This window comes from Ictidomys tridecemlineatus, chromosome 3 (genome assembly GCF_052094955.1).
Source record: "Ictidomys tridecemlineatus isolate mIctTri1 chromosome 3, mIctTri1.hap1, whole genome shotgun sequence".
Lineage (NCBI taxonomy): Eukaryota > Metazoa > Chordata > Mammalia > Rodentia > Sciuridae > Ictidomys > Ictidomys tridecemlineatus.
In genome coordinates, this window is record NC_135479.1 from 11,791,073 (window position 1) to 11,815,687 (window position 24,615).

The following is a 24,615-nucleotide window of genomic DNA, read 5'->3' on the forward strand; positions in this document are numbered from 1 at the left end:
TTGGTATTTTATTTAGAGACAGGGTCTCCCTGAGTTGCTTAGCACCTCGCTTTTGTTGAGGCTGGCTTTGAACTCACCATCCTCCTGCCTCAGCCTCCCGAGCTGCTAGGATGACAGGTGTGTGCCACCACACCCGGCCCCCTATTTTATTTTGTTTATTAAATAATTTAGCCTTTCTCTCCCATGCATCAAAATGTTTTCAGAAATACAGTGATGAAGGAGATGGAAACTGAAGAAGGGCTAAGAGTGACGTGGTAGAGGGTCACCACGCAGCGCACATCAACTCGGATGCTCACAAAGCGGTTGTCGCAAAATGCAAAAGGCTCTTCCTTAATTGGATCCCCAGGCATTTAGCAAATTTTGTTCATGCCCAAGGGATGTAGCTGGGGCGGCAAACCCCGGTGTTCACAGTTCTGGTTGAATTGGGGAAGTTCGCTCACATGTCTGTGGAGTCCTTCGTGCATGTGGCACCAGGGCAGAAGGTGTCTGTGTGCCTCCTTATCTGCAGGCTGCAGGGGCACCTCAGTTGTCCTGATTTCTTGACACTGAGTCAGCTCTAACGTATTGAAGAATGAATGAGGGAGTGAGTGAATGCATGAGACTCGGAGTCCCCCAAACCAGCAGAGGCAGAAAGGCAGCCCCCTGGGGGGGTTTGGAAGCAGGGTCCTGGGTGGGACCACAGCAGGCACATATAAGACTTAGCGGGACTGCTGCCGATAGAGAGGCTAAGAAGGGCAGGAGCTGGGGCAGCAGGACAGCCCAAGGAAGGCAGCTGGATGTCTAGTAGAACTGGTGAGGGAAGCTGAGGGGGCTGACCTGGATCGGCTGGCCGAGTAAGAAAGTCCTGAGGTGGCAGCAGGTCTGACAGTTCACGGCTGCCCAGCCCAGGCCACTGAGAGTCACCCAGCAGCGCATGTCAGATGAAGGGGGCGATTCCTGGAACCCATTTCAGGCAAGGATGTTTTTTTGCATGGCCACACTCCCCACTTTCCTCTCCGCGCTACGCTAGATACCCGTGAGGGCCAGTTTACACCTCTGTATTGTCCCTTCATGCCACTTGTCACATCTGTAATTTGTTTTGGGGTGATTAATTGCTGAGTAGTTTCTATCCCTTAAGACTGGAAGTGGCTTGACTTGCCTTCTGAGGATGCCCCCGCAAACCAGGGGGGCACGTCCATTCACCTGCTCCCCAGGGCTGGACATGGAGTCCAGCACACAGGAAGTGCCTCATGACTGTTTGTTGATGGAGGTCCCCAGTAACAGCCAGGGCAAGGATGGGCGCTCCCCTTCCTGTCCTGCTCCGTGCCCGTGTTCTGTTTCTTGCTTTCTCGCTCTTTATTTTGCCTAGGCTCCGGGCCCAGTATTTGCCTCCACGGTCGCCTGCGGAGCTAGACTGCCAGATTTAGGAAGTTAAACACAGGGTGTACGGTTCAATTTGAATTTCGGATAAACAACGAATAATTTTTATATAAAATATATTTTACATCAAAGTGTATTTCCTATGAAGATCTCTTTGCTATTTTTGGTATAGACACACAGTCAGTGTAAACATAATGGGACTTGAATCATTTGCTGTTTATCTGAAATTAACTGGGCCTCCTCGTTTTTCGTCTGGCAGCCCTACCCCAAGCTAAAAATGGTCTCTATCTTAGATGAGGCTGAATCGGATGGAGAAGAAGCTCAGTCACTTCCAACCCTCTGCTCCAGTGTGGCCAGCCTGGTTAATAACAGGTGCTCAGCACTTGGTGGGTCTGCCCCAAACCTGCAGCGAAGTGACCACCTAGATTGCTGGCCTCAGGGAGTTGGGAGAGGCCAAGTGAGATTGGCTGGGGAGCTGGGTGACCTGGTGGAAAAGGGAGCTGGCAAAGATTGCTGACCCAGCTTTGGGCCACCTCTTTACACACAGGAGCTTATAATGAATACGGTCCCTTGCTCAATGACAGTAGCCCTCTGCTGACAGTGTCACATCCCACCTTGCTAAGCCCTCATGAGAACATTCCAGGTAGGAGGCATCGTCTCTGTTTCTCCGGTGAGTCAGCAAGTGCAGGGAGAAGTGGTTTCCAGGATTTTGGGCACAGCTGGGAAGCAGCAGAATTAGGATGGGAACCCAGAGGTGCCTGATTGAAGCTTGGACTCTTCCAAAGCTAATGCTGTGCTACCACTGTCCTACCCAGCCCCAGGCAGAAACTAGAGTGTGGGGAAGGGGCACAGTGGAAGGAGTCAGGAGTTCCACGTATTGATCCCAAAGAATTGTGACTGAACTTGATTGTTACCTATCCAACCATCTACCCATCCACCCACCCATCTGTCCATCCCTCCACCCACCCATCTGTCCATCCACCCATCCATTCATCCATCCATCCACCCATCCATCCGTCTATCCATCTACCCTTCCATCTCTTCATCCATCCATCCATCCATCCCACTATGGTTCTGGAGAGGCCATCCGTCTGTTCACGCATCCTTCTGTTGATCCAACCATCTGCCTACCCGCTTGCCCATCCATCCTTCCCTCTTATTCTCTTAGGCTCTTGGGATGCTGTGGGTGCAGGAAGCTCTCTCGCTCACCTGAAGGGTTCACACACCCTCATGTCTCCCGGTGCACTCTGCCACGAGCCCTTCTCAGCTCAGTCTCACGCCTGGCAGCTTGGTCGAGACCCAGAATTTAATCAGAAACTGGGGACTTCCTGTAGTGATTCTTTCACTGTTTTTATTCCATTCAGCCGGGAATGAACGACGTGCTGGACTATGGCCTGGACCGAGTGACCGATCCAAATGAAGTCAAGGTAAACCAGGTACGTTTCTGCTGCATTGTGGGTGGGACCTAGGCCAGGTTCTGAGGCAGGGAAGGTGCCCATGTGTCCCTTCCTACCTGTGTGGGCAGTGCCATCTTCCCTTTGAGACTGCCATGGAGAGGAGCTCCATGTCTCTGTGGTGTCAGGGTCCAGGGAGAGGGGAGGCCGTGGCCAGGTCCTGGGTAAAGGGAGGTGACACTTGGAGAGAGGAGAGGGTGCAGAGTGTGGGTCAGAGCAGGTGGCATCTAGATGATTGGTTCTTAGTCTTCTGTGAGTTACTTTCCCCTTTGAGAGTCTGATGAGAATTAGGAGCAACCCTGCCCCAAGATGCACAGGCAGACATTTCACACACTGAGTAACCTTCAGGCTCAGAAACCTGGAACCAACTTTAGATTTAAACCGTAGTCCACGGGACTAGAATGCCACAGTGTCTTTCCTATCCTGGTGGGGATCTTCCAAAGACTCTCAACTTTTTATTTGTAATGGATGGCCAATTTCAAATATATATATATATATATATATATATATATATATATATATATATATATATATATATATATATATATGTAATTTAAAGAAGCATAGTCTGTATATTGTTGAAACCATGTCCCTGTTGACATTTGGGGTCAGGTCATTCCCTGGGAGGGGGCATTCTGTACAGTGTAGGATGTTTAGCGGCATCTCTAACCTCTGTGCACTAAATGCCAGTGGCTCCCTTCCTCTACTGGACCCACATCCCCAGGCCGAGGATCAAAACTGCCTCTAGACATTGCCCAGTGTCCCTGGGGAGGGAGTCAGAGTGGCCCAGGAGGGAACCGCTGACCTCCGCCAGCCAGCCTAGAACCCGTGTAAATTTGTCTTGGGTGGTTTCGTGGCTTTCCGTCCAGTGTGTCTCTGGTGGCCAGGGGCAGGCCCCTCATCAGTGCAGCGTCATCTGCAGGCTTGTGCCTTGCAGTCTGAGCGCAGGGCTGGAGGGCTTGCTGGGCTTGCTGGGCTAGGACGGCGGCTGTGGAAGGGGAAGAGGAAGGCCAGGAGAGCCCTGCTGAGGCGGATCTGGGACACGCGGAGAGGGACTTGGAGTTCCTAGAGAGTGTCACCGGGGGACTTGTTAGGTCCCTTGTCCACAAGTCAGACTGACCCTTCTTTGATCCCCCCGCGGGGCTGTCAGCCTTCCCCCAGCGCCGTTCCCACGGCAGCCTCTCCTGGTTCCCCTTGTCAGACAGCAGATCGCTGCCGAGGCCTTGTCGGCTCGGTTGCCATGGAAACAGAATCAGCCAGTGAAACACAGAACCGGGTGGAGGAGTTGCCTTTTTTGTGTGGCTAAGGGGCTGCTCTGGAAACCTCTTTCCTGGGGAGGAGGGGGAGGGCGGAGGAAGAAGGCACGTCACTGGCTCTGACATGGGTGGGGCGTGGGGACAGTGACTGAGGCTCTGCTGCGGATGTGGCGGGGTGTGTGTGGGGGGGGAGGACACCGGAACTGAGCTGCTGCATCTGGGGTGCTGTGGTCGGGGCGACCCCTGAGGGTCACGTCCTCCCTGGTGGTGCAGGAGGGAGGGAGCCTCCGGCTCTCAAACCCGTTTCCTGCCAGCGGTTGGCGGTGCCTCCAGCCCAGAGCCAGGGCCCAGAGGGTGTGAGGCTGAGTGTGTGCTCATGGTGGGCTCCAGCAGCAGTGCCTCCCCTGGGGCTCACACCTCTCCCTCTCTCTCTCCCTGCAGCTCTCCTCCTCCGTCTGTGCCCTCGGGCTGCTGTGGACTAGTGAGAAGAGCAGGCGCCTGCCTCTCGTGCAAGCTGACCCTTCGGCCTCCCTCAGCCACCAGCCTGTCCATCAGACCTGGCTGTGCAGGGCATGGGGCCTCCTTTCCCACCCTCCGAGTGTCCCTGTCCCCACGGCTTACCTGCCCTGAGAGGAGAGGGCGCCTGAGAGTGCAGGCTCCCCAGAGCCCTGGGAGGGCAGAGGGTTTGCATTTTGTACATGGCGCCTGAGCTGGTTAGAGGTGAAAGGTGACTTCTGAGAATGAAGGATTGAACGAAGAGAGACCTCTTTTTCTTAAACAGAGGCCACACCCCATCAAGCGCGAGAAAGAGGCCGCTAGGCCGGCAGGTGTCCAGGGCCCCTGGTGAGCCGCTGTGTCAGGCTGATGGCCTCTGGTTGGCCAGGCTGCGCAGCCCTGGGGGGACCTGGTCGCGAGCCTCCCCTCAGTTCTGACCCCTGAGACAATGAGGTGTACAGCTGCCCACTCCCCCTTTATTTCAGAGAGGATTTGGCCCCATGGTAAGGACCTTGATCGGAGGCCAGGCTTTGGCAGGGAGGTGCCCTTGCTCCTGACCCTCCCCAGGAAGGGCTCCTCTCACTGTCTTCTAGCAACCAGGGGCAGCACTGAGTGCCCAGGGTCAGGTCGGCTGGAAGGACCAGCTGCCTCGCGCTGCCTGGGGGGTCTTGGGCGAGCTCTGGAGCTGTCCCAAGCCTCAGCTTCCTCGTCTGTAACCTGGGGACAACCAGAGTTCCTTCCTCAGAGGATCGGACAGGATCATTCATGTCCAGAATGGGCACCGACATGCTTCACAGACAGTAGCCGTGATTGCCAGAACGGGCGCTGGGTGACGAGGGAGATGATTTATGGGGTCCTGTCAACCTTTGACCCCACCCGGGAGGCTGTGCTTAGCCCTTTTCCTGTCTGTCCTCATACCTTCGCTTACTCCCACGTTGACTGGAGGGAGGGGGTGCATTCCAGTTCCAACCTCTCTGCCTGCTGGAGAGTCACCGACCGCTGAGCACAGGGTGGTTACGTAGGTGTGCGCAAGAGGCTTTGAGTAAAAGGAAGAAATATAAATACTGCAGAGCACTCGGCCTGGGGCCTCAGGGGGCAAAGGCCCCCTAGTGCTCACACCAGTAGGGGACAAATTGCTTTCTTCTTGTGGCCCCCTTTATGACCACACGTTGGAAAAAGAGCCACTCTGGGGACTGAGTTTGCAGACGGCTCGCTGGCCAGGGAAGACTCACGTCCATCCTAGGAGGGACAGAACGTCGGGGCATCCCTGTTGGAGAGAAGAGAAAACCATGAAGCCCGGATGTGAGCCTCAGCTGATAGCCCTGCAGAGCCCGCTCCGTATCCTGCCTGCTGCTTTGTAATGCCCACTGTGTGGCCTTCTGAAGCTTTGCTAGATTTCATTAAGTCCATGACGGGAGGTAATGTCAGCTTCATTTTTCATAGGACAAAACTGCAACCGAGAGATTTAGCCCTTTGCCAAATGTGGCGCAGTCAGGACTCCAATTTAGATCTTTCCAGTCTTTACAGCTCAGGCCTAAGTCTTGCACCCAGGGCCACTCCACAGGCAAGTGACTTGTACCTTCATCCAAGGCCCCACACGGGAGGGCCTTGCATGATTTAATATCCATCACTGTCTTAAAATTCCTCCTGTTTTTCTGGAGAAGGGGCCCCGCGTCTTCCTTCGGCACTGGGCCCTGCACACTGTGATTAAATTCTGTCTCCACCTGATCAGGAAGTGCCTTGCAGGGTGGGATTTGCTCCAGATGATAGCAACCTGGATCCTCACTTCCGGAACAGCAGTCTCTCTTCCCTTTTCCTGTCTGCTTTACATTAACGACTTCCTTTTCTGGATTTCCCTGTTTGCAGCTTCTGTCCCCCTCTCTGCGGACAGTGCTGTCCACTCCTCAGGTTCTTTTCATCTTGTCCTTGGTTCTGTGAGGACCTCCTCCCAGAGGCTCCCTGGCTCTTATCTGACAGGGGCCTCAGGGTCTCTCAGGCGCGACCCGCATCCCTCTTGCCCTGTGACGATGGTCCACAACCTCCATCCTGGCTTTGGCCCCAGAGCTGTGTAAACAAGTCTAGATGTGTCCCTATTTGGGAAACTCTGCAAGTGAAATAGATTAAGTTGTTAGAATTCCAGGAATGCCGAGCACTCCAAGATTCCTTCGGCAGAATATTCTTAGTGTGGCAAAGTGTGTCTCTTCCCCGAGGAGTAAAGAAAGGGTCTCCATACAGGGTGGGGTGGGGGGGACTTTTAAGAAAGGAGGGGGTTGGTGCGAAATTCTAGATGGAAAAAAGTTCGCATCTTCCTATTTCATCAGGAGGTGGTTTTTTTGAATTGCATAGAATTGCAGGAAGGTGGGTGCGTTTTTTAATAACTTCACTTTAAAATAATGTTTCTTATGACCTTTGGCTAAGTAATAATAATATTGAGAGTAGGCTTACAAGATTTAGCAAATAAAAACAGAGGATTCCCAGTGAAACTCGAATTCCAGATGAGCAATGGTAACTTTTTAAATGGAAGTATGTCCCAACCGCAGCCTGAGCATCTTGTAATCTTATCATGAGGCTTACGCCATACCATGTGTGTGATTAACCACTGCATGTTGGGTCTCAGCCGTTAGCCAGTTATCTATGTATATTACCTCACTGAATTCCCTTTTTTCTTCTATCTTCCTCTTAAAAATGAAAGTCAGGGGCTCTTGGATGCTAACCAATTCATCTCGGGTGACATAGCCAATCCAATACGTGGTAGAGCCAGAATTTTAACATTTGACCCCAAGACTCTTTCCTGAGCCATTCCTCATCTTACAGATAACACTGTCTCTCCATCTTTTAGAAAAGTCCAGAACCACTTGGGCCAGGCGTGGTATACGCCTGTAATCCCAGTGGCTCTGGAGGCTGAGGCAGGAGGATCACAAGTTCAAAGCCAGCCTTAGCATGGGGAGGTGCTAAGCAACTCAGTGAGACCCTGTCTCTAAATAAAGTACAAAATAGGGCTGGGGATGGGGCTCAGTGGTTGAGTGTCCCTGAGTTCAATCCCTGGTACCTTCTCTCCCAAAAGGAAAAGTTCAGAACCTTTGCCCTGCACTGTCCCGCCACCCCTTTCCCTGGGCAGAGATACCTGTGTGCCAATCTGGAGGAAGACCCCACGAACAGCTATTTTTAAAGGTAGAAAAAAAGCTAAGGTTCACACAGACCATCTAAAGTATAGATGAAGCAGCCTCAGATTCAAAAGAATCCTGTCACAGTTGGAGGATCCCTAATAAAAAATCTGAAATCCTCCTAACCCCGAAACCACCAACATGGTGATTCATATCATAAAACTTTGTTTCTGCACAAAATTATTATTACTATTATTTTGGAACTGGGGATTGAACCCTGAGGTGCTTAACCACTGAGCCACATCCCTAGCCCTTTTTATTTAGAGACAGGGTCTCACTGAGTTTCTTAGGGCCTCAATAAGTTACCAAGGCTGGCTTTGAACTTATGATCCTCCTACCTCTGCCTCCCAAGCTGCTGGGATTACAGGGGTGCGCCACTGTGACTGTCTTCTGCATCCAATTGTTAAAAACATTGTATAAAATTACCTTCGGGCAAGTGTACAAGATGCATATAAAACACAAATGCATTTTGTGTTTAGACTTGGGTCCCATCCCCGAGATATCTCATTATGTACCTGTAAATATTCCAACATCTGAAAAAAAAAAGTTTGAAATCTGAAACCCTACTGGCCCCAGGCTGTGGTATAAAAGCTTCTCAACCTGCATGAGAGAATCTGGTTCCCAGAAGACAGCTGGTAGTTCTGGAAACCAGAAAACATACAGAACTAGATTCCTAAGGAGATACTAGAGGCAAGTCAAGTCAATAAAAATATAAAAATTTTAAAAACCGAAGACTGAGATTAATGGTCCCAGAAGCAAATAAATACATGAGGCCAAAGGAGGACCTGGAGAGGTGGAAGGGAAATGCCGTGCTGGTGGCTATGGCTTGCAAGAACACCAGGACCCCGCCCCTTCCCTCTGTGTCTGTCTGCTCAGGAGTCCTGGGCTCCAGGTGTTTGGACAGGAAGTTTGAAGGAGGGTGTTTACGCCCCTGGCTGTGGAGCATGTGCCTCGCTTGATATTGATCTTTACCATCATTAGTGTCAATTAAAGAGCGTTTCCTGTTTTTGTGTCATCATGTGGCTGGGGCTCTTGCTTTCTTTTTGTTTTAAATTAAATGACTGGACACTCATTCCATTCTGCATCCTTCTCAGCTTCAGGGCAAAGAAGAAATTGGTGAAGAGAGCAGGCTAGGTGGGAGAGCTCATGGGCTCCCTGATTTTGTGTTTCTCACAGATCCATCCTCGGCTTTGCAAAGGGCAGAGCTGGGTTTGAATCATGGCTCAGGCCAATGACTGATCAGAAGATGTTGAGGAAGTTACCCACAACCTCTGAGAGCCTTTGCTTTTCTTAGCAGAAAATCTGTATTAAAAAAATCGGCCTCCCTTGAGCTTTATAAGAACACAGAGTTGTATAAATTGCTTTGCAGTCTTTGCTAGTAGTATTATGCAAACATCCCGCTTCGCCTTTGAGCAGAGTTCGGAGATCCTTAGATACTATTCTGAGTAATCCGTTTCTGCCAGACTCAAATAGAAAGATCTGATTGCATCAGATTTGGTAGCTAGTTCACGCTGGCCCTTTTCCTACCTGAAATTCATGTCTTCTAAAAGAGCGCCTTGTATTGAGGGAGAATGGAAGTGTATGATAAGTGTGGTCGCTAAAATGTTTAGATCATTTTGTTTTCAGATTTTTGAGTGGAAAAGCTTAGAGAAAATCCTCGGTTTTCTAGGCCCCCAACTGAGCTGAAGTCATCATTTATTTGATATTTGTTGAGCATCTACCCTGCACTGGACATTTTTCAAGGGAAGACAGCCATGGACTCTAGGCCCTTAATGGTGATTGATAGTTTAAAAAAAAAGAGTCACACAAATAAATACATGATTGAAATTGTCCTGGTGCTGTGAAGAAGGTCCGGGTGTGTGAGAATCAGACACCTACCTGAGCTTTCCTTTTCTGAGATAACTTTTCCTACCCTGCTATGCAAGAAAAAGATTTCCCATGAAATGCATCTATAAAAGCAGAGTGGAACCCAGCTGGATTAAGACAGGAGAGATGAGAACACGGCTTTCCACCGTGGGCCGGCCCTCATCCCTTGTCAATGGGCTCATGAACCAGTGCTGCTTTGGCTAACTGGCTAAGGAAAAGGTGCATCCACCCTGGACTTCTGACTCCGTTCCAAGTGAAGATTGGGTTTGGTTCAGCGGCATGGATGGCAGCCTCCTGGAACGAAGAGGTTCAGCTTGAAGTGGGCACTAAGCAGGCCGAGGACACAACCACATGTAGGAAGGCCAGGACTGGAATGACCACCCACCGTACCCAACCTCATGTGGAGCACAGAAATGGAGCCCCTGGAGCCTGTCCCTCTGGGGTTGTAGGAGGTGATGTGTTTTAGCTGGAGACAGATTTGCATGGTTTCCAGGGGTTTCTAAGGCAAGCCCTTCTTTCTCTGCCTTAGCTCAAAAAGTCTGGAGAGAGGACACCTTGCAGCCCTTGCCCAGCCTGAACTTGCTTTGGCAGCTCAACTCTGGGGCTCAGCTGTCAACAGACACTGGGTTCTTAATTGTGTGCTTTAGTTTTGGCAATGAACCTTTTTTGTTTGTTTATAGTTGATCAGATTGTTATGAATGGAGAGACTGAATCTCACCTTTCATTCAGAACTCTCCCCTGTGACAAAAGAAACACACTCAAGATCCTTCCTAGTCTTTCTTTCTCCCTCCTTTTGTATCTCAGTGGGAGGGAAGGTTTCCCTTCTTTATCTCCCACTTTCCAGATGGTTCTACACAAGATCGAGGCCAACCCCAAACTTAGTCTTTAATTCATCTTGGATTTAGAAGAGCAGCATAAAATTACAGCGGTAAATGATACTCCTTCCCAGCCGAGTCTCGTCCTTGATCTTGTCCTCCAGCGTTTGCATAGAATAGGGTGAAAGATGTGGCAATGGGGAAATCCTACATTTTAAGAAAAGTCATCGGACAGTTTTCTCTTGGGGAAGGGTTCTTATTTTTCAGATGGGTATTTGAACTGGAATGATTTAATGACCTCGGTTTAATAGCTTTGTTTCTTTGTTTTACAGAAACAAACAGTCACTGCTGTCAAAAAAGAGGTAATTAGTTTCCTGGTTCCAGTGAAGTTCGATTTTAAAGTCTTCTAACAAATTCTATGTACTTTGGCCTCATGCTCTGGGCTCAGTAATGAAATGAAAACCATGTGTACTGTTCAAACAATTGTTTTCAAATTAATGGGCAACACAGAATGACAAAGGATCTTTTGTAAGATCCCACTGGGGCTGATGCTGAGACTCAGGATTTGAAACACCCCTTGAAGTCGCGGAGCTGAGGGTTGGCCAGAGAGGACTGTGGGAGTGGACGCAGCAGAGTGTCCATATCCTGGCCCCCTGCTCTTACAACTGCGGGGCCACCCAGAAGTTCACCATCATGGTGGACTGCCTATCTGGGCAAATTTTCTCTCCAGGTCTCAAGACTGAGGCCTGGGAAGCATTGGCCACTGATATGGGACATAAAGGGATATCCAAAGGCAGGGGAGGGTGGTGGAGAAGGGGATGGCATGCTAGTGCTGAAGCTGTAGAACTAGGTCCTGGTGACCACCCTGTTTCTGTCAGCCAGAGGCACATGAGGGCAAGCGAGGCATGTTCCCCCAGGTTTGGGTTTAATGTTCTTTGGGACATTTTTTAAATGTGTTTTTCCAGGGGGTTAAGGAGGCCACTGACTTGGAATTTGGGAGTCACCTATCTTGGTGGGAGTGGGGATGAGTCCTTTTGGCACACAGGTGCCTGGCTTAAGGGAACAGAGTGGGCTGTTATTATGGATCAATGGCTTCTGGTCTTGGAGCCAAATGTCACATCAGTGTTGGTGACACCTGAGGATGTGGAGTTGGACACGTTCTCACAACTGCGTCTCTTCCAGATCATGTATTACCAACAGGCCTTAATGAGGTCCACCGTGAAGTCGTCCGTGTCCCTTGGAGGGTACGTCCCTGATTTATTGGTCTTTTGGAACCTGGTCTCGCGGCAGGTAGACAAGAGGGGAAACTTCTGCTTTAAGGCAGACTTGATCAGTCAGGAGCTGAGATCAGATCCTAAAGAATCGTAAGATCCAAACTCAGTCCCTTGGGTTGAGTTTCCAGCTCCTCACCCAGAATAGATCTCCAGGTCTCACTTGGTTTGGGTGAAATCGAGGGCGGTGAGGTTCTGTGAGTCTGCCATGTCTCTGGGTCACCACTTTCGTGGACGAGGAGGCCGGAAGAGTCGCCAAGTCCATGAACTGGACTCCTGGGGATCTAAAACCATCTAGATTCCTGTCACCACCCACTCCGACCTGTGAGGGATATGTACGCCGCATTGACTGGTTGAACGTGTGGTTAACTGTCCGCTGCTTACCTTCACGTTCGGTTTGGAGAGATGGGAAATTTATGTTTGATTGATTGGACTATCCGCCTGCCTTGTCCAGATCTGCATGGGGAATGATCTGGGAGACAGATCACTGAAGGGTTTAAGTGCCTCCCCAAATGCAAGAAGTTATCCTTTTGAAATATGGAATTCATTCTAGGAGCATCTTGGTAACTCTTGAGATCTTCCTGCACACATGAAAACAAACTCAGTTTTGTTTCTCTTCATTGTTTATTCTGTGTTGGACTCCAGCCGTGGTAGGGGGTATGAGGCACCGTGGGGACTGACAAGGCTGCGTTTTGTCCAGTACCTTCCTTCCAGTGGGGTTAGGGGTCGGGCTCTTGTGAAAATTCTTTCTCATCTTCCCAAACTTCTAGTTTGTAAAAATTCACATTCCCTAAGAAAATGCCCTGTGACCCCACCCACATTTTTCAGTGACTTCTCTCTGCTGCTGTTGAGCTCCGATTGCAGGTAAAGATAGTACCCACCTCTGTGTTCAGTGGGCCCCATTTTGAGTTAGGAGGCTAATCGTTACTCTCTGATAATCTCAAAACTATTTACTCTGATGCTTCAGAAACCAGTTTCACAAAAATGTTCAACATCTCTAGTAACTAGAGAAATGCAAATCAAAACCACTCTAAGATCTCATCTCACTCCAGTCAGAATGGCAGCCATCAAGAACACAAACAACAATAAGTGTTGGCGAGGACGTGGGGGGAAAGGTACACTCATACACCGCTGGTGGGACCGCAAATTGGTGCAGCCAATATGGAAAGCATATTGGAAAACTATGAATGGAACCACCATTTGACCCAGCTATCCCACTCCTCGGTCTACACCCAAAAGACTTAAAAACAGCATACTACAAGGACAAGCCACATCAATGTTTATTACAGCACAATTCACAATAGTTAAACTGTGGAACCCACCTAGATGCCCTTCAATAGATGAATGGATAAAGAAAATGTGGCATATATACACAGTGGAATACTACTCAGCCATCAAAGGGAATAAAATCATGGCATTTGCAGGTAAATGGATGGTGCTGGAGAAGATAATGCTAAGTGAAGTAAACCAATCCCCAAAATCCAAATGCCGAATGTTTTCAATGATATAAGGAGACTGATCCATAGTGGGGTTGGAAGCAGGAACATAGAGTATTAGATGAACTATAGATAGGACAAAGGGGTGGGAGGGGAAGGGAGGGGGCATGGGGATAAAAAGATGGTGGAACGAGATGGACATCTTACCCTAAGTACATGTATGGAGACACAAATGGTGTGAATATACTTTGTATACAACCAGAGGTATGAAAAATTGTGCTCTATACGTGTAATACGAATTGTAATGCATTCCACTGTCATAAATGACAAGTTAGAATTAAAAAATATAAACCAGTTTCATAAAACCAAATGGAAAGAAAATTGAAGGAGACATGAATACTTTTGGATACTTCCTAGACTCACTTTCTAGTTTTAGGAAAATTGTCTCAGGGCCTCATGACCATAAACTTATATTATTAGTGTTTGGACCTGTGGACCAGTCTTTTTTGTCTTTCCAACGGATCCACTGGTAGTGCGATTAAAGAAAAGGCATGAAGGGAAGCTAGGAGGCTCAAGTTCTGCAAACCCAAGACTCTAGGTCAAGGATCCTGTTGTATCAAAATCCATAGCTATGGGAAGATTTTTCAATAGGTGCCTTATATACACCTATGGGTGCAGGCTTCCCTACTTCTCAGACACCAGGAAATAGATCAACTCAGATGGTCTGATAGTTCAGGGGAATTTGCTTTTGCCCAAAGTAGTGGGTTTGGAGTTCACACATCAATTAGGCCGTAGGTTTTCAAGTTCCCCAACTTAGGCATGACTGACAGAGTGTGGAATCCAAGATGGCAGCAGAATCTCCGCACATGGGTGGCAACCTCGTGCCTCCAAGATGGAAGCCAAGAGACAGGCAGACTGAGTCGGTACTGAATTTTAAAATATCCCGAAGAAATGCGAAGAGGTCATGTTTTAATGGTCTAGGGACAGAGAAGGAATGAAGGATTCTGGACTGGGGAACAATACCTTGATTTACAGTAGAATAGGGACAGATATTGCCAAATACCTACCAATCCCAGCAGCTCTTAGAACACTTTTCTAAGAAGACAGTAATAAGTGTAGAACTAAATCGATACAAGGAAAGAGGAAAAGCTGGTCAACCCAAACACTGATTTACTCTCTTGGTGTTGAGCTTCTAGGAAATTGCTTTTTCTGTTTGCTTTTCAGGATTGTCAAGTACAGTGAGCAGTTCTCATCTAACGACGCCATTATGTCGGGCTGCCTCCCTAGCAATCCTTGGATAACGGACGACACCCAGTTCTGGGATTTAAATGCCAAATTGTATGTATTCAATATGTTGTTGTTTTTTTTAAAATAGCTTTTGAATTGTAATTCACATGTATACAATTTAGTACAATTGTCACTACAATTGATTTAAAAATATTTTTATCACCCCCAAAAGAAATCTTGTATCTTTTAGCCATCACCCTCCAAGTCTCCATCCCCCAGACCCCTCCAGCCCTAGGCCACTTCTGGTCAACCTACTTCTGTCTCTGTAGGGGGATTTGCCTGCTCTAGATATTCACATAAGTAGAATCAACAGTTCGTGATCTTTTCTCGTTAGCTTGTTCCCTTAATATAGCTCTTTCCAACCTTGTCCATGTTGTAGCGTGTGTTGGCACCTCGCCTCTGTTTACAGCCTAACAGTATTCACTGTGTAGATGACTGCGTGTTGTTTATCTGTTCCTCCATCGGTGGACACTTGGGCGGTGTCTGACCTTTAGCTATTAGGAGTATGCTGCTGTGAACATTCATGCATTAGTGGTGAAGAGGCAGCTGCAGTGGGTGACGGGTGGCTGGCTGGTGGCTGTGACTGTAGCATCCATAACCCAGGCTGCACTAGAATTCTCTCCTGGCTGCGGTGGCAGCCTGACCCTCCACTGGATGGTCTTTGGGCCATCCTGAGGCCTTGGAGTAGGCCTTGAGCTCTTTCCCTGGAGGCTGTGGGAGCAGGGCCTGCTCACGTGGCCCCCATCTCTGTGTTGTCCGAGGGTCCGTGTCTGGGGCTGCATCTTCCTGGCGAGTCAACACTTGGATTCGTGTTTATGCGGGGACTGGGAGAGGAGGATTGGGTCAAGCCGTGGGTTGTGAAGCCCCTCGCTGCCACCCTGGCCACCATCAGGGACCTCCGCTGCCTTCACGTGGAGTGTTACATTTATAAATCATTGTCCTTGCAGGGTGGAAATCCCCACCAAGATGCGTGTGGAGCGATGGGCCTTCAACTTCAGTGAGCTGATCCGAGACCCCAAGGGTCGACAGAGCTTCCAGTACTTTCTCAAGAAAGAATTCAGTGGTGGGTATTCTTTTTTTTAAAAATTTAAAATAAAAATTTGACTTTTAGTAACATTCCTTTAATGTCTAGATGAGGGTTTTAGGACTTTTTCAGTAAACGTTTCCATAGCTCTGCTAAGACACTTAAATAGGGGTTCCCTCCTTTACAGCTTCCAGAGTCAGTCCTGGGTCCAGGACCAGTTCTAGGCCTCAAAGGGGCCCCACAGTCCAAGGGGATAATTGCATCTCTGCACAGAGTCCATGTTAGCTTTAGGGCTTCTTCCTGAAGTAGGGCTTTTTGGGATGGGATGCAAAATAAGTGAGGTTTACCTCTTTTGCCTCCCAGTTTGATGTTTCTTTAGCCTAGTTCTGCAGATTTGATCCAGCAGGGGATATTTTAAACATATCTTTGCTGGATCCCACCCCTGGAGATTCCTTTTTATTGGTTTGGGCTGTAATCGCTGAAGTGTTGGAAGCTCCCCAGGTGATTCCAATCTGTGATCATGATTGACAGCCACTGCCTTTGCTCCTTTCAGGGACCGAGCAACGTGCAGATGGTGATGAGTGGTAGGGCCACATTTTATGCCCCATCTCTGGGTGCCCCAATGGTGGGGCAATTGCAATTTCTTAAATATAGTGTGTTGAGAAACATCTGGGAAAACCAAGAGGCCAGATTAGAACCAGTGTCACCAGGCTGCACATTCAACTGGCTTCATCACCTTCATTGAAAGGTTTGCTTTCCTGGGATGTATTTGCTTACTTGTGAAGTCCCCAGCCCTGGGAGCTTCATGTTTGAGCCTTGAGATTCAGCTGCTCACCACTCAAACCTGTGGGGTTGCTCTGGAGACAAATCCCACTGGACATGCCTTTGGTCCGTTGGCCTGTCTGATGCAGAACATCCCATTATAACATGGATTCTTGAAAAATTTTCTCCCTAATCAAGCCTAATGGCCATAATGTAATAAACCCCAGAAAAGGTGATGGAAGCGAGTGCTGTTAGGCCTGGCAGGTAAATAAGTGGAAATGGTGCCATCTAGTGGCTAGGTGATAAACTACATCGAGTATAGTTACTTGGAATCAGATTTCCCTGCGTTATTAAAACCCATTATTGTCCATCTCTTTATGAGAAGCCCAAGGGTTCACGTATGAAGAGAGAAGGTGAATAATCAGTTTTCTCATTTAATTAAAAAAACTTAATTTGAGATATGATCCACATAACATGAAGTTCACTCTTTTATATTAAAAAAGTAATAAAGTGTAAATTTCAGTGGTTTTGAGCACATTCATTAAGTTTGTACAGCCATCAAAACTAATTCACCATGCCAGAAAGAACCCCCTTGCCTGTTAGAAGTCATTTCGTATTCCTCCCTCTGCCCTTTTCTCCCCCCGCCCTCCATTCTCCCCTATCCACCCCCCCACCCCCCCCACCCCCCCCACCCCCCCCCCCCCCCGCCCTAGACACTCATGGATCTATGGATTTGCTATTCTGGACATTTCTTATAGATGGGATAATAATAAAACACATAATTGTTTGTCTTTCCCCATTTATTATATAGTGTTTTCAAGGATTGTCCACATTGTAGTGTGTAATGGGGCTTCCTTCCTTTTTATGACTGCAATATATTCCATTGTATGGATAGATCACCTTTTATCCATTCATCAGTTAATGGACATTTGGGCTGTTTTGACCTTTTTTTTTTTTTGTTATTGTTTTTGTTGATGTTCCAGGAATTGCACCCAGGGGCACTTAACCACTGAGCCACATCCAGGTCTTATTTTATTTTTTATTTTGAGACAGGGTCTTGCTAAGTTACCTAGAGCCTCACTAAATTGCTTAGGCTGGCTCTGGACTTGTGATCCTCCTGCCTCAGCCTCCAGAGCCACTGGGATTATAGGCGTGTGTCACTGTACCCAGCTGTTTTGACTTTTATTATAAATAATGCTACTGTGAACATTGGCGCATAGACTTTTCTGAGTTTATTTACTTAATCTTCTGGTATTAAAATACATTTAACAAAATCTACCATTTTATTTTTATTTTTTCCAAGTTATTAAAGTTACCACTTAAACCATATTCTCAAGTGTACAATTCGGCGGCAATAAGCACATTCACACTGCCGTGCAGCCGTCACCACCACCCACCTCCAGAACTTTTTCAGTCTCCCAAGCGAAACTCTGTACCCATCCCACACTGAATTCCCACTCTCCCCAGCCACTGGCTACCAGCATTCTTTCTGTCTCTATGAATTTGATCACTCCAGGCACCACACAGAAGTGGAATCCTTCAATATTTGTCCCTTTGCACCTGGTTTATTGCACGTAGCCTGATGTCCTCCAAGTTCATCCGTGTTGGGTCATGTGTTGGGATCCCCTTCCTTTTCACTGTTTTTCCTGAGCAATCCTCCAGCCCACGTGAGGATCACATTTTGTTTCTCTCTTCTTCCATCCGTGGCTGTCTGGAGTTATTTTCACCTTTTGGCTACTGTGGATACTTGCTTATTGAGTTTTAGCCATAGGCAACTAGCTGCCCTTTGTGGTGGGCAGGGTGGTCTCCATCCCTCTTGGTCTCAGCTCAGCTGTCAGTTAAGAGCATCGCTGGTCTGTGATCCTGGTGCAAAGAACACCCTGAAGTTCACGCTGAAGAGCAAGGACCTGTGTGGCATTGAGGGACAAATGCCACAGAGTTTAGAATTGTGCAGCCTTTCCGAATCTGAAACACCTGGAAGCTTTAAAACAAAACAGGAAAGGAGAAGAGGGGAGTTTCTTCCATTTTCCTCTACCATGGCATTTTGTGATTTGCACACACGCACGCATGCACACACTCATAGGCTCTTGCTCGCCTGTTAGTGTGATCATCTTTATTTTCCCAGTCAAAAATTTCCACCTGGGATCACTGTACCAACATGTTCCCAATGCTTCAACTGAGTGTCATGGACAACTGAGTGTCATGGACAACTGGCGAGAGAAGTTAAAGTTGGAAAGAGATGAAGGATTTCTAGGGGTCTGGATTTTCTTCTAGGCCAAGAGGGACAGAGTCCCTCTGGCTCCGGTGACGCTCAGTTGAATCCCCCTGGTGGCCAGGCCTTCCCTGAGGGTCAGCCCATCAGCATCATGCCTGAGTGATGCAAGATCCTTGCAAGGACCTCTGGGCTGGAGCCCCTGGGGCTGCAGGAGTTCATGTCTCCACACGCAGTCACACCGACCGGAGGCAGAAGTCACGCAGTCAGTGACCGCAGCCCAGCAGACAGGGACGTTCAGGAGGAAAGTCTTGGGTGTAGGGAGAAGTGCTTATGTGCTTCATCCCATGGGCATAAGCCAATGAGAAAAGAAAGGTCACAACCTGGGCGGGGGGCGGGGGGGTGGGTTATGATGAGCTCTGTCCTGTACATTGCTCTAGGAAGGAACAGCACCCACCATGTGAAAGTGTCGCCCCAAAGGTGGCGGGCACCAAATCAGATGATTTCAGAGCCATTGCTGGGTTCCAGCTGCTCCCCCCGCCCAGGACATGAGGCTGGGCTCCTTCCCCAGGAGAATTTAGCCCGAGGTCACCGTGGCAGGGGCTCCCGGGCTGCAGAGCGGACCCCGTCCCTGCTGACCCATTTCTTTTATGTCTTCTTTTCTTCTCTGGTGGCCCTTTCGTCCGTGTGGACCCTTCCTCCCGGTGCAGGGGAGAATCTGGGATTCTGGGAAGCCTGTGAGGACCTGAAGTATGGAGATCAGTCCAAGGTCAAGGAGAAGGCGGAGGAGATTTACAAGTGAGGCCTAGCTGGATGGTGGGGGAGGCCTTCCGGGGTGGGGCCGGGTGGAGCAGGAGGTCCCACACCCGTCTGTCCAGCTGTCTGCTTGGGCGCCTCGAAGACAGCCTGGTGGGACGGCCATGGGATCCGGCGAGAATGTGTCTGGGGGCTAAAAAAGCAAGCTGCACGACTCCAGGGCAGAATTCTTTAGCTGACCCTCCTCAGGTCTCCTTGGGTTGTGTGTGTGACGTCCTCCCCTCAGCCGGGCGGTACCCTTGTCCTGCTGTGGGCACCTCCCACTGGTCCTTCTGTCTGCGCTGGGCACAGTGGGCACCAGTCTTGGGCTCCGAGGCCCAGTGTTTTTAGCTCCCACTCACACGGTTCCCAAGGTCAGTAGTGATACTGTGCAGCTGGAGCCAGCCCTCGGAGCCCCGGTCGGTGCTGGTGTGTGGGCAGCAGGCCAGGCGGCCCCTCCCCTCAGGGACTCAGCCTTTGTCCCTGTGACATCCTTCCTTCACGTGGCCTTAGGTGGGACCAGCTGGTGTTCAGAGAGGTGGGGAGAGCAGGGCCTGGCTGCTCAGTAGGGCAGGTTCACTTCCCTCCCCCAGTGGGAGGGCTCTGGTCACCAAGAAAGATGGGGGGGGGGTCCAAGAAGGACCTGTTCAGGCTTCCCCAGAACAATGGACTAACTGTGTTCACGACACACGGGAAACTCCTAATGCCAAAATCTGCTGGAAGGGAGCATCAGCCTCCGACCACATTAGCCTCCTTTCTCCCCAGCCTCCACACTTATGTAAACCTTTGAATTCCAAAATTTTAATGTCCATCCTAGGAGTGTAGAAGAACATCCGTGTGAGTGTTTGCAACCCGTAACTACTAAGAATCAGAAGCACAGGGGGAGCTCCCAGTTCTCAGATCCCAGGCAGAGCCACGGGACTTAGAAAGTAGGGCCAACTTCAGGGTCAGTAGCCAGGCCACCTCTGGGTGCCGGGAATAAGGGCTGCCTCCTGACTCAGCACTGGAGATTTATCACCAGACCCATTTAGGTTGGCACAGGGGAGAGCAGAACCTCTCTTGGGAGGTGTCTTGTCCTGGCTCCAGGTTGGCCCTGGAATCCGGATGAGTAAGGAGGCGGAAGGTGTTAAATCGGGGTGGACTGGCCCGGGCCTTCCCTTCCTGGGCCTTCCCTCCTAGAGGGCAGCAACGTCAAACTTTGACACTCTCGTTCCCAATTCTGGCATGGCTGTTTCCTTGGCTCTAGGAAAAGCCGCTGGACCACCTCCTCAAAGTTCAGACGCTTTAGGGTCTCCTAAACGACGAGCCTCACCCCCGGGAGCCTGCTGTCTACCCGTCCCTCCCAAGCAGCTGTGAACTTGGTTTGGCTACTTTTGTGACTATCTCCCTCCTTCCCCAGACTGTTCCTGGCCCCAGGAGCCAGGCGGTGGATAAACATAGACGGCAAGACCATGGACATCACCGTGAAGGGGCTGAAGCACCCCCACCGCTACGTGCTGGACGCTGCGCAGACCCACATCTACATGCTCATGAAGAAGGTGGGTGGGGTCCAGCCAAGGACAGGGGGCCAGGGAGGTTCTAGCTACCTGGGCGGTTCTTTAGATACGGGGGGAGGGAGATGACGGGAGGATATGGTGGGAATTGCCCATTGGGCTGGGCTGGACCCTCCTTGAGCCCCCAGGCCCACAGGCCATGGAGGACATAGGCCCCTTGCTCTGCAGGGGTGATATAGGTGGCACTAATGACATTATTAATGACGGTATTAATACGATAGCCACTTGTTGAAGCCTTATGGGTGCAAATGGTGTGCCAAGTATAGAACTTGGTTCTCCAGGAGAACCCTGCGGCAGGCATTGCTGCTCCAGAGCCCGGGGTTCATCCAAGGTCTTGGCAGAGATGGGCATGGGATGCCAGCTCCGGGTGTACCCGAGTCCAGTGTTCTGTGTTTTGGGGTGGTGGCCGTGTTTCTGGTGCTGGGCAAATAGAACCCACGGAAGGCTTGGTGTCTAAATGACACAAATGAGATCTGATTGTAACCAGACCCTGAGAGAATCCAGATAGCCTTCTGGGTCATTAGTGAAATGTGAACACAGTAGGAATTTTCAGGGAACTGTTAAAAATGAAGAGAACGGAGATAAAATCAGGCGGAGTCAGGCTTGGAGAATTGTCTAGTTTGGTCCATCCTTGGGGGGGGGTGAGGAGGACTGTTGGTCCGGGAAGTTTCCACGACAGCCTTCCCCAGAACAGTTCGGAATCCCCAATAAGGATGCTTCCATTCCTCATTACGGCAATGATTCCTTTTATGGCAAAGTACCCGGTCCCTTGTCGTGTGGTGAAGATGGGTGTGAATGGTCAATGTTTACTTATTTCCCTTATTTATGTTTTTTTTTTCCTAGTTAGTCTTTCAATGTGTTGTAAGGAAATATATTTACATGAAAACAGGTATAACCCTTTAGAATTTTCGGCAAGCCTCCTTAGCCATCTCTCATCACTTTTTCCATCAGTGAAATTTCTCTGTGTGTTTCTTGCTAGAGGTCCACAGCACGGTTTCTATAAAAACAGTCCTCCTTAATGTACTATGAAATGTGTTGACTCTTAAAAATGTTGTTTCAAGAGAAGCCCAGGGAGGCCAGCTCCCAGCCAGGATGGAACAGCGTCTCGGGTGACTTAGGAAATGAACAGTGTATGTGCTTGTTGGTCTCCACGTCCCCACAGGCCGTGTCCCATGATAACAAGCTCGATAGGACTCCCGGCTCCATTATCCCTATTTATTCCCAGACTCATCCTGGTTCTAGAACCGCTGCTGCCCGCACTTGGTCTTGAGAATAGCCCTGTCTCAATAGATCCCCCACCTGCGGTTGTTGCAGGGGGCTTTGTCCTCTATTTATAATGGCCAGCACTTTGGGCGAGTTTGGAAGTAGCAAATGTTCATGAAGCAACGTCCCTGAACCTGCCCAGGGCGCCAGGAAACATCCCGCGAGAGGAGTCTAAGTCTTGGGCTTGTTATTTTTCCTTGCATTCTCTTGCTGTTATTCCCCAAACCCAGGGCAGACAGGGGCGCTGGTGGGTTTCATACCCGTGGCTCCCTGTGTTCTTTGAAGAAGATGTTGGGTGGGAGAAGTCCGTGTCCTCTTGTCCCTTGTTGGCTTCACCACAGGCGAACAGCTCCAAGGAGGATTTTAATGAGGGGGTTAGAGACTGGTCGCCCCGTCCTTGGAGTTTCCGACTAGGTAGGACGGGGGTGGGCTGAGACTGTGCATGTCCAGCAAGTTCTGGGGTGAAATTGATGCTGCTGGTCTGGGGCCCACACCTGAGGGTGGCTTCCCTCAACACCTCCCTGGACACCTTGCATCCAAGGAGATTGGCCATCCTACCTCCCAGGGGGGCGCTGGAGAACGGCACGTGTATCCTTGTGATGTGATTGATTCTGTCTCCTAACCGCTGTTTTTCTCTTGTTCCGATTAGGATTCCTATGCTCGCTACTTAAAATCTCCCATCTATAAGGAAATGCTGGCCAAAGCTATCGAACCTCAGGAGACCACCAAGAAAAGGCAAGTCGAGCTGCCTGTACTGGCTGACTGTCCACTAGAGGGGCCAGAGGGGCCAGGGTCCCTTCAGCCAAATGGCTACCACTGAGATATTGGCCTGGTGAAAACATCTGGGTCTGGGAAGGATTGTTCAGCCAAGGGGCACCTCATTGGCTTCACGACGCCCTGCAGTCAGACTAGCGAGACTCCTTAGTAATGGCCTCCAGGAAGTTTCAGTTTCCTGAAGCTGGCGCCAGAGGAAACTGGTTCTGATTGGCACATCAATAATGACCTTATCACCAGTGGAAACATCTCCCTGGCTTTTAAATTGCTTTTAAATTGCTCCCTCCTCAAACGGACCCATGGGAATTCACAAGCTTCATCCCTGGGCCTCTACCGTTTGAACCTTAGAATAGCAAACTGTACCCCAAAAGAAGACGCTAGGCTGTTAGGGGAAACAAACAGTAACACCCCAGGTGTCCAGGGACTGCTTTCTAGAAGTCCATTAACTCATTTAATCTCACTTTCCGTGTTGGAAACCAGGATCGTGTCATCTTGAACGGCCATCGGGACGTTGGGTGACGTGGTGTTTTCCTGGGGGCAGATGGAACTCTTTTTTGGGAAAAGATACTCTACTCCTTGAAGATTCAAAAGAGCAAGGGAACGACAGACTGAGCAAAACCAGGGGACCCCGGCAGAGGTTTTCCAGAACCTCACCAGCCACACGTGCCGTCCACCGTGGTTGGTCAATTCTCCTGCTTGTCCCTTCAGCTCACTCTGGGCCCTTTTCCAGCTCTTTGGTCCATTCAAAAGCAGGGGTCGTGGGGCCAGAGGCTTTATCACAGGATCTTAAGAAAAAAGCACCCTGACGTGGTCTGATTCTCGAGGATAATGGCCCTGTTATGATGAAGAGGGAAAAGAGGGCCCTGTGGTGCTGTTCCAGGTTCACAAAGTAAGGAAAGGAGTTCAGAGCCCCTGGGGACTTGAAAGCGTCTCCTTGAAACCACAAGAAAGGGCCACGGTAGCTCCAGAAGTTCTGCCAGAAAGCAGTGGGGGAGGAGGGCAGCGCCTCGCGCTTCTCTCTCCAGATATTTTAAAAGCCAAGGCGCCCATGAGAATTCAGCTGGGATCCTTCCCCTGCCACAGCTGGGGGTTTGAGGGCCGGGGCAGTGCAGGCCTCTGGGGGAGCACCTGGCTCTGGCACAGGGTGTTGTGTTTCGAGTGAGAGCCGCCTGTGAATGCTGTGGACACCGTGAAGTTCAGCCTGCACCCAGGCAGGGGTTGCAGTGGGCCTGAACTGGTTCCACGAGGTTGTCTTAAAACTTACTCTTTCCAGGACAAGGCGAACCTCAGCTCCAAGCCTTCGTCCTGCAAGAGACCCAGTGTCAGGCTTCCTGTTAGGGGAGCTTCCACCTCCCTAGGGTAGACGCCAGGGTTCTCAGGGCCTTTACAATCCCCGAGACTGCAATGCTCCTTTCCAAGCCCGTGTGGCCTCAGGGACAGTGTCTTATCCGCTTAGCCTTCGTGCATCACATGGACTCCTAGGTCCTCGTCTGGCTCCTGAGGGCCTGGTGGAGAGTTTGGTCCATGTTTGGCTTCTGGAGACATTTCTGATTCATCCCAAGACCCTGTGCGTGAGCGGACAACACCAGCCCACGCCCCAGCAGGGCCTTCTCTCTTTCTCTGCCCCCTGGGACTCAGCTCTCTCGGACAGTCCAGCTCTTTTCTTCCTTCTCAGAGTCTTGACTTTTGAGGAGAAAAAAAGTGCCCCAACTCCTTCCTGAGGCGGAGACCCTTGGCTTTCCGTTCCCCAAGCCCCCCTTGCTTGCTTTTTACGGGAACATCTTTCTCCAGGATGTTCAGCTACCCCGGGGTGGTTGATGAGTGTGTTG

At 49.8% G+C, this 24,615-nt stretch overlaps 1 protein-coding gene across 5 annotated transcripts in view; it reads left to right on the forward strand.

Moving 5' to 3' along the window:
- Positions 1-24,615, forward strand: part of Rgs9 (regulator of G protein signaling 9) — a 66,601-nt gene that overhangs the window by 26,916 nt on the left and 15,070 nt on the right. For all 5 annotated transcript variants that reach the window (XM_078041815.1, XM_021728426.3, XM_040268548.2 and 2 more), the window contains 8 exons: positions 2,724-2,786; positions 10,742-10,771; positions 11,592-11,653; positions 14,341-14,454; positions 15,351-15,466; positions 19,112-19,199; positions 20,596-20,734; positions 22,662-22,747. In XM_078041815.1, coding sequence (XP_077897941.1) covers positions 2,724-2,786; positions 10,742-10,771; positions 11,592-11,653; positions 14,341-14,454; positions 15,351-15,466; positions 19,112-19,199; positions 20,596-20,734; positions 22,662-22,747 — 698 coding nt within the window. The remainder of the gene's footprint in view (positions 1-2,723; positions 2,787-10,741; positions 10,772-11,591; positions 11,654-14,340; positions 14,455-15,350; positions 15,467-19,111; positions 19,200-20,595; positions 20,735-22,661; positions 22,748-24,615) is intronic.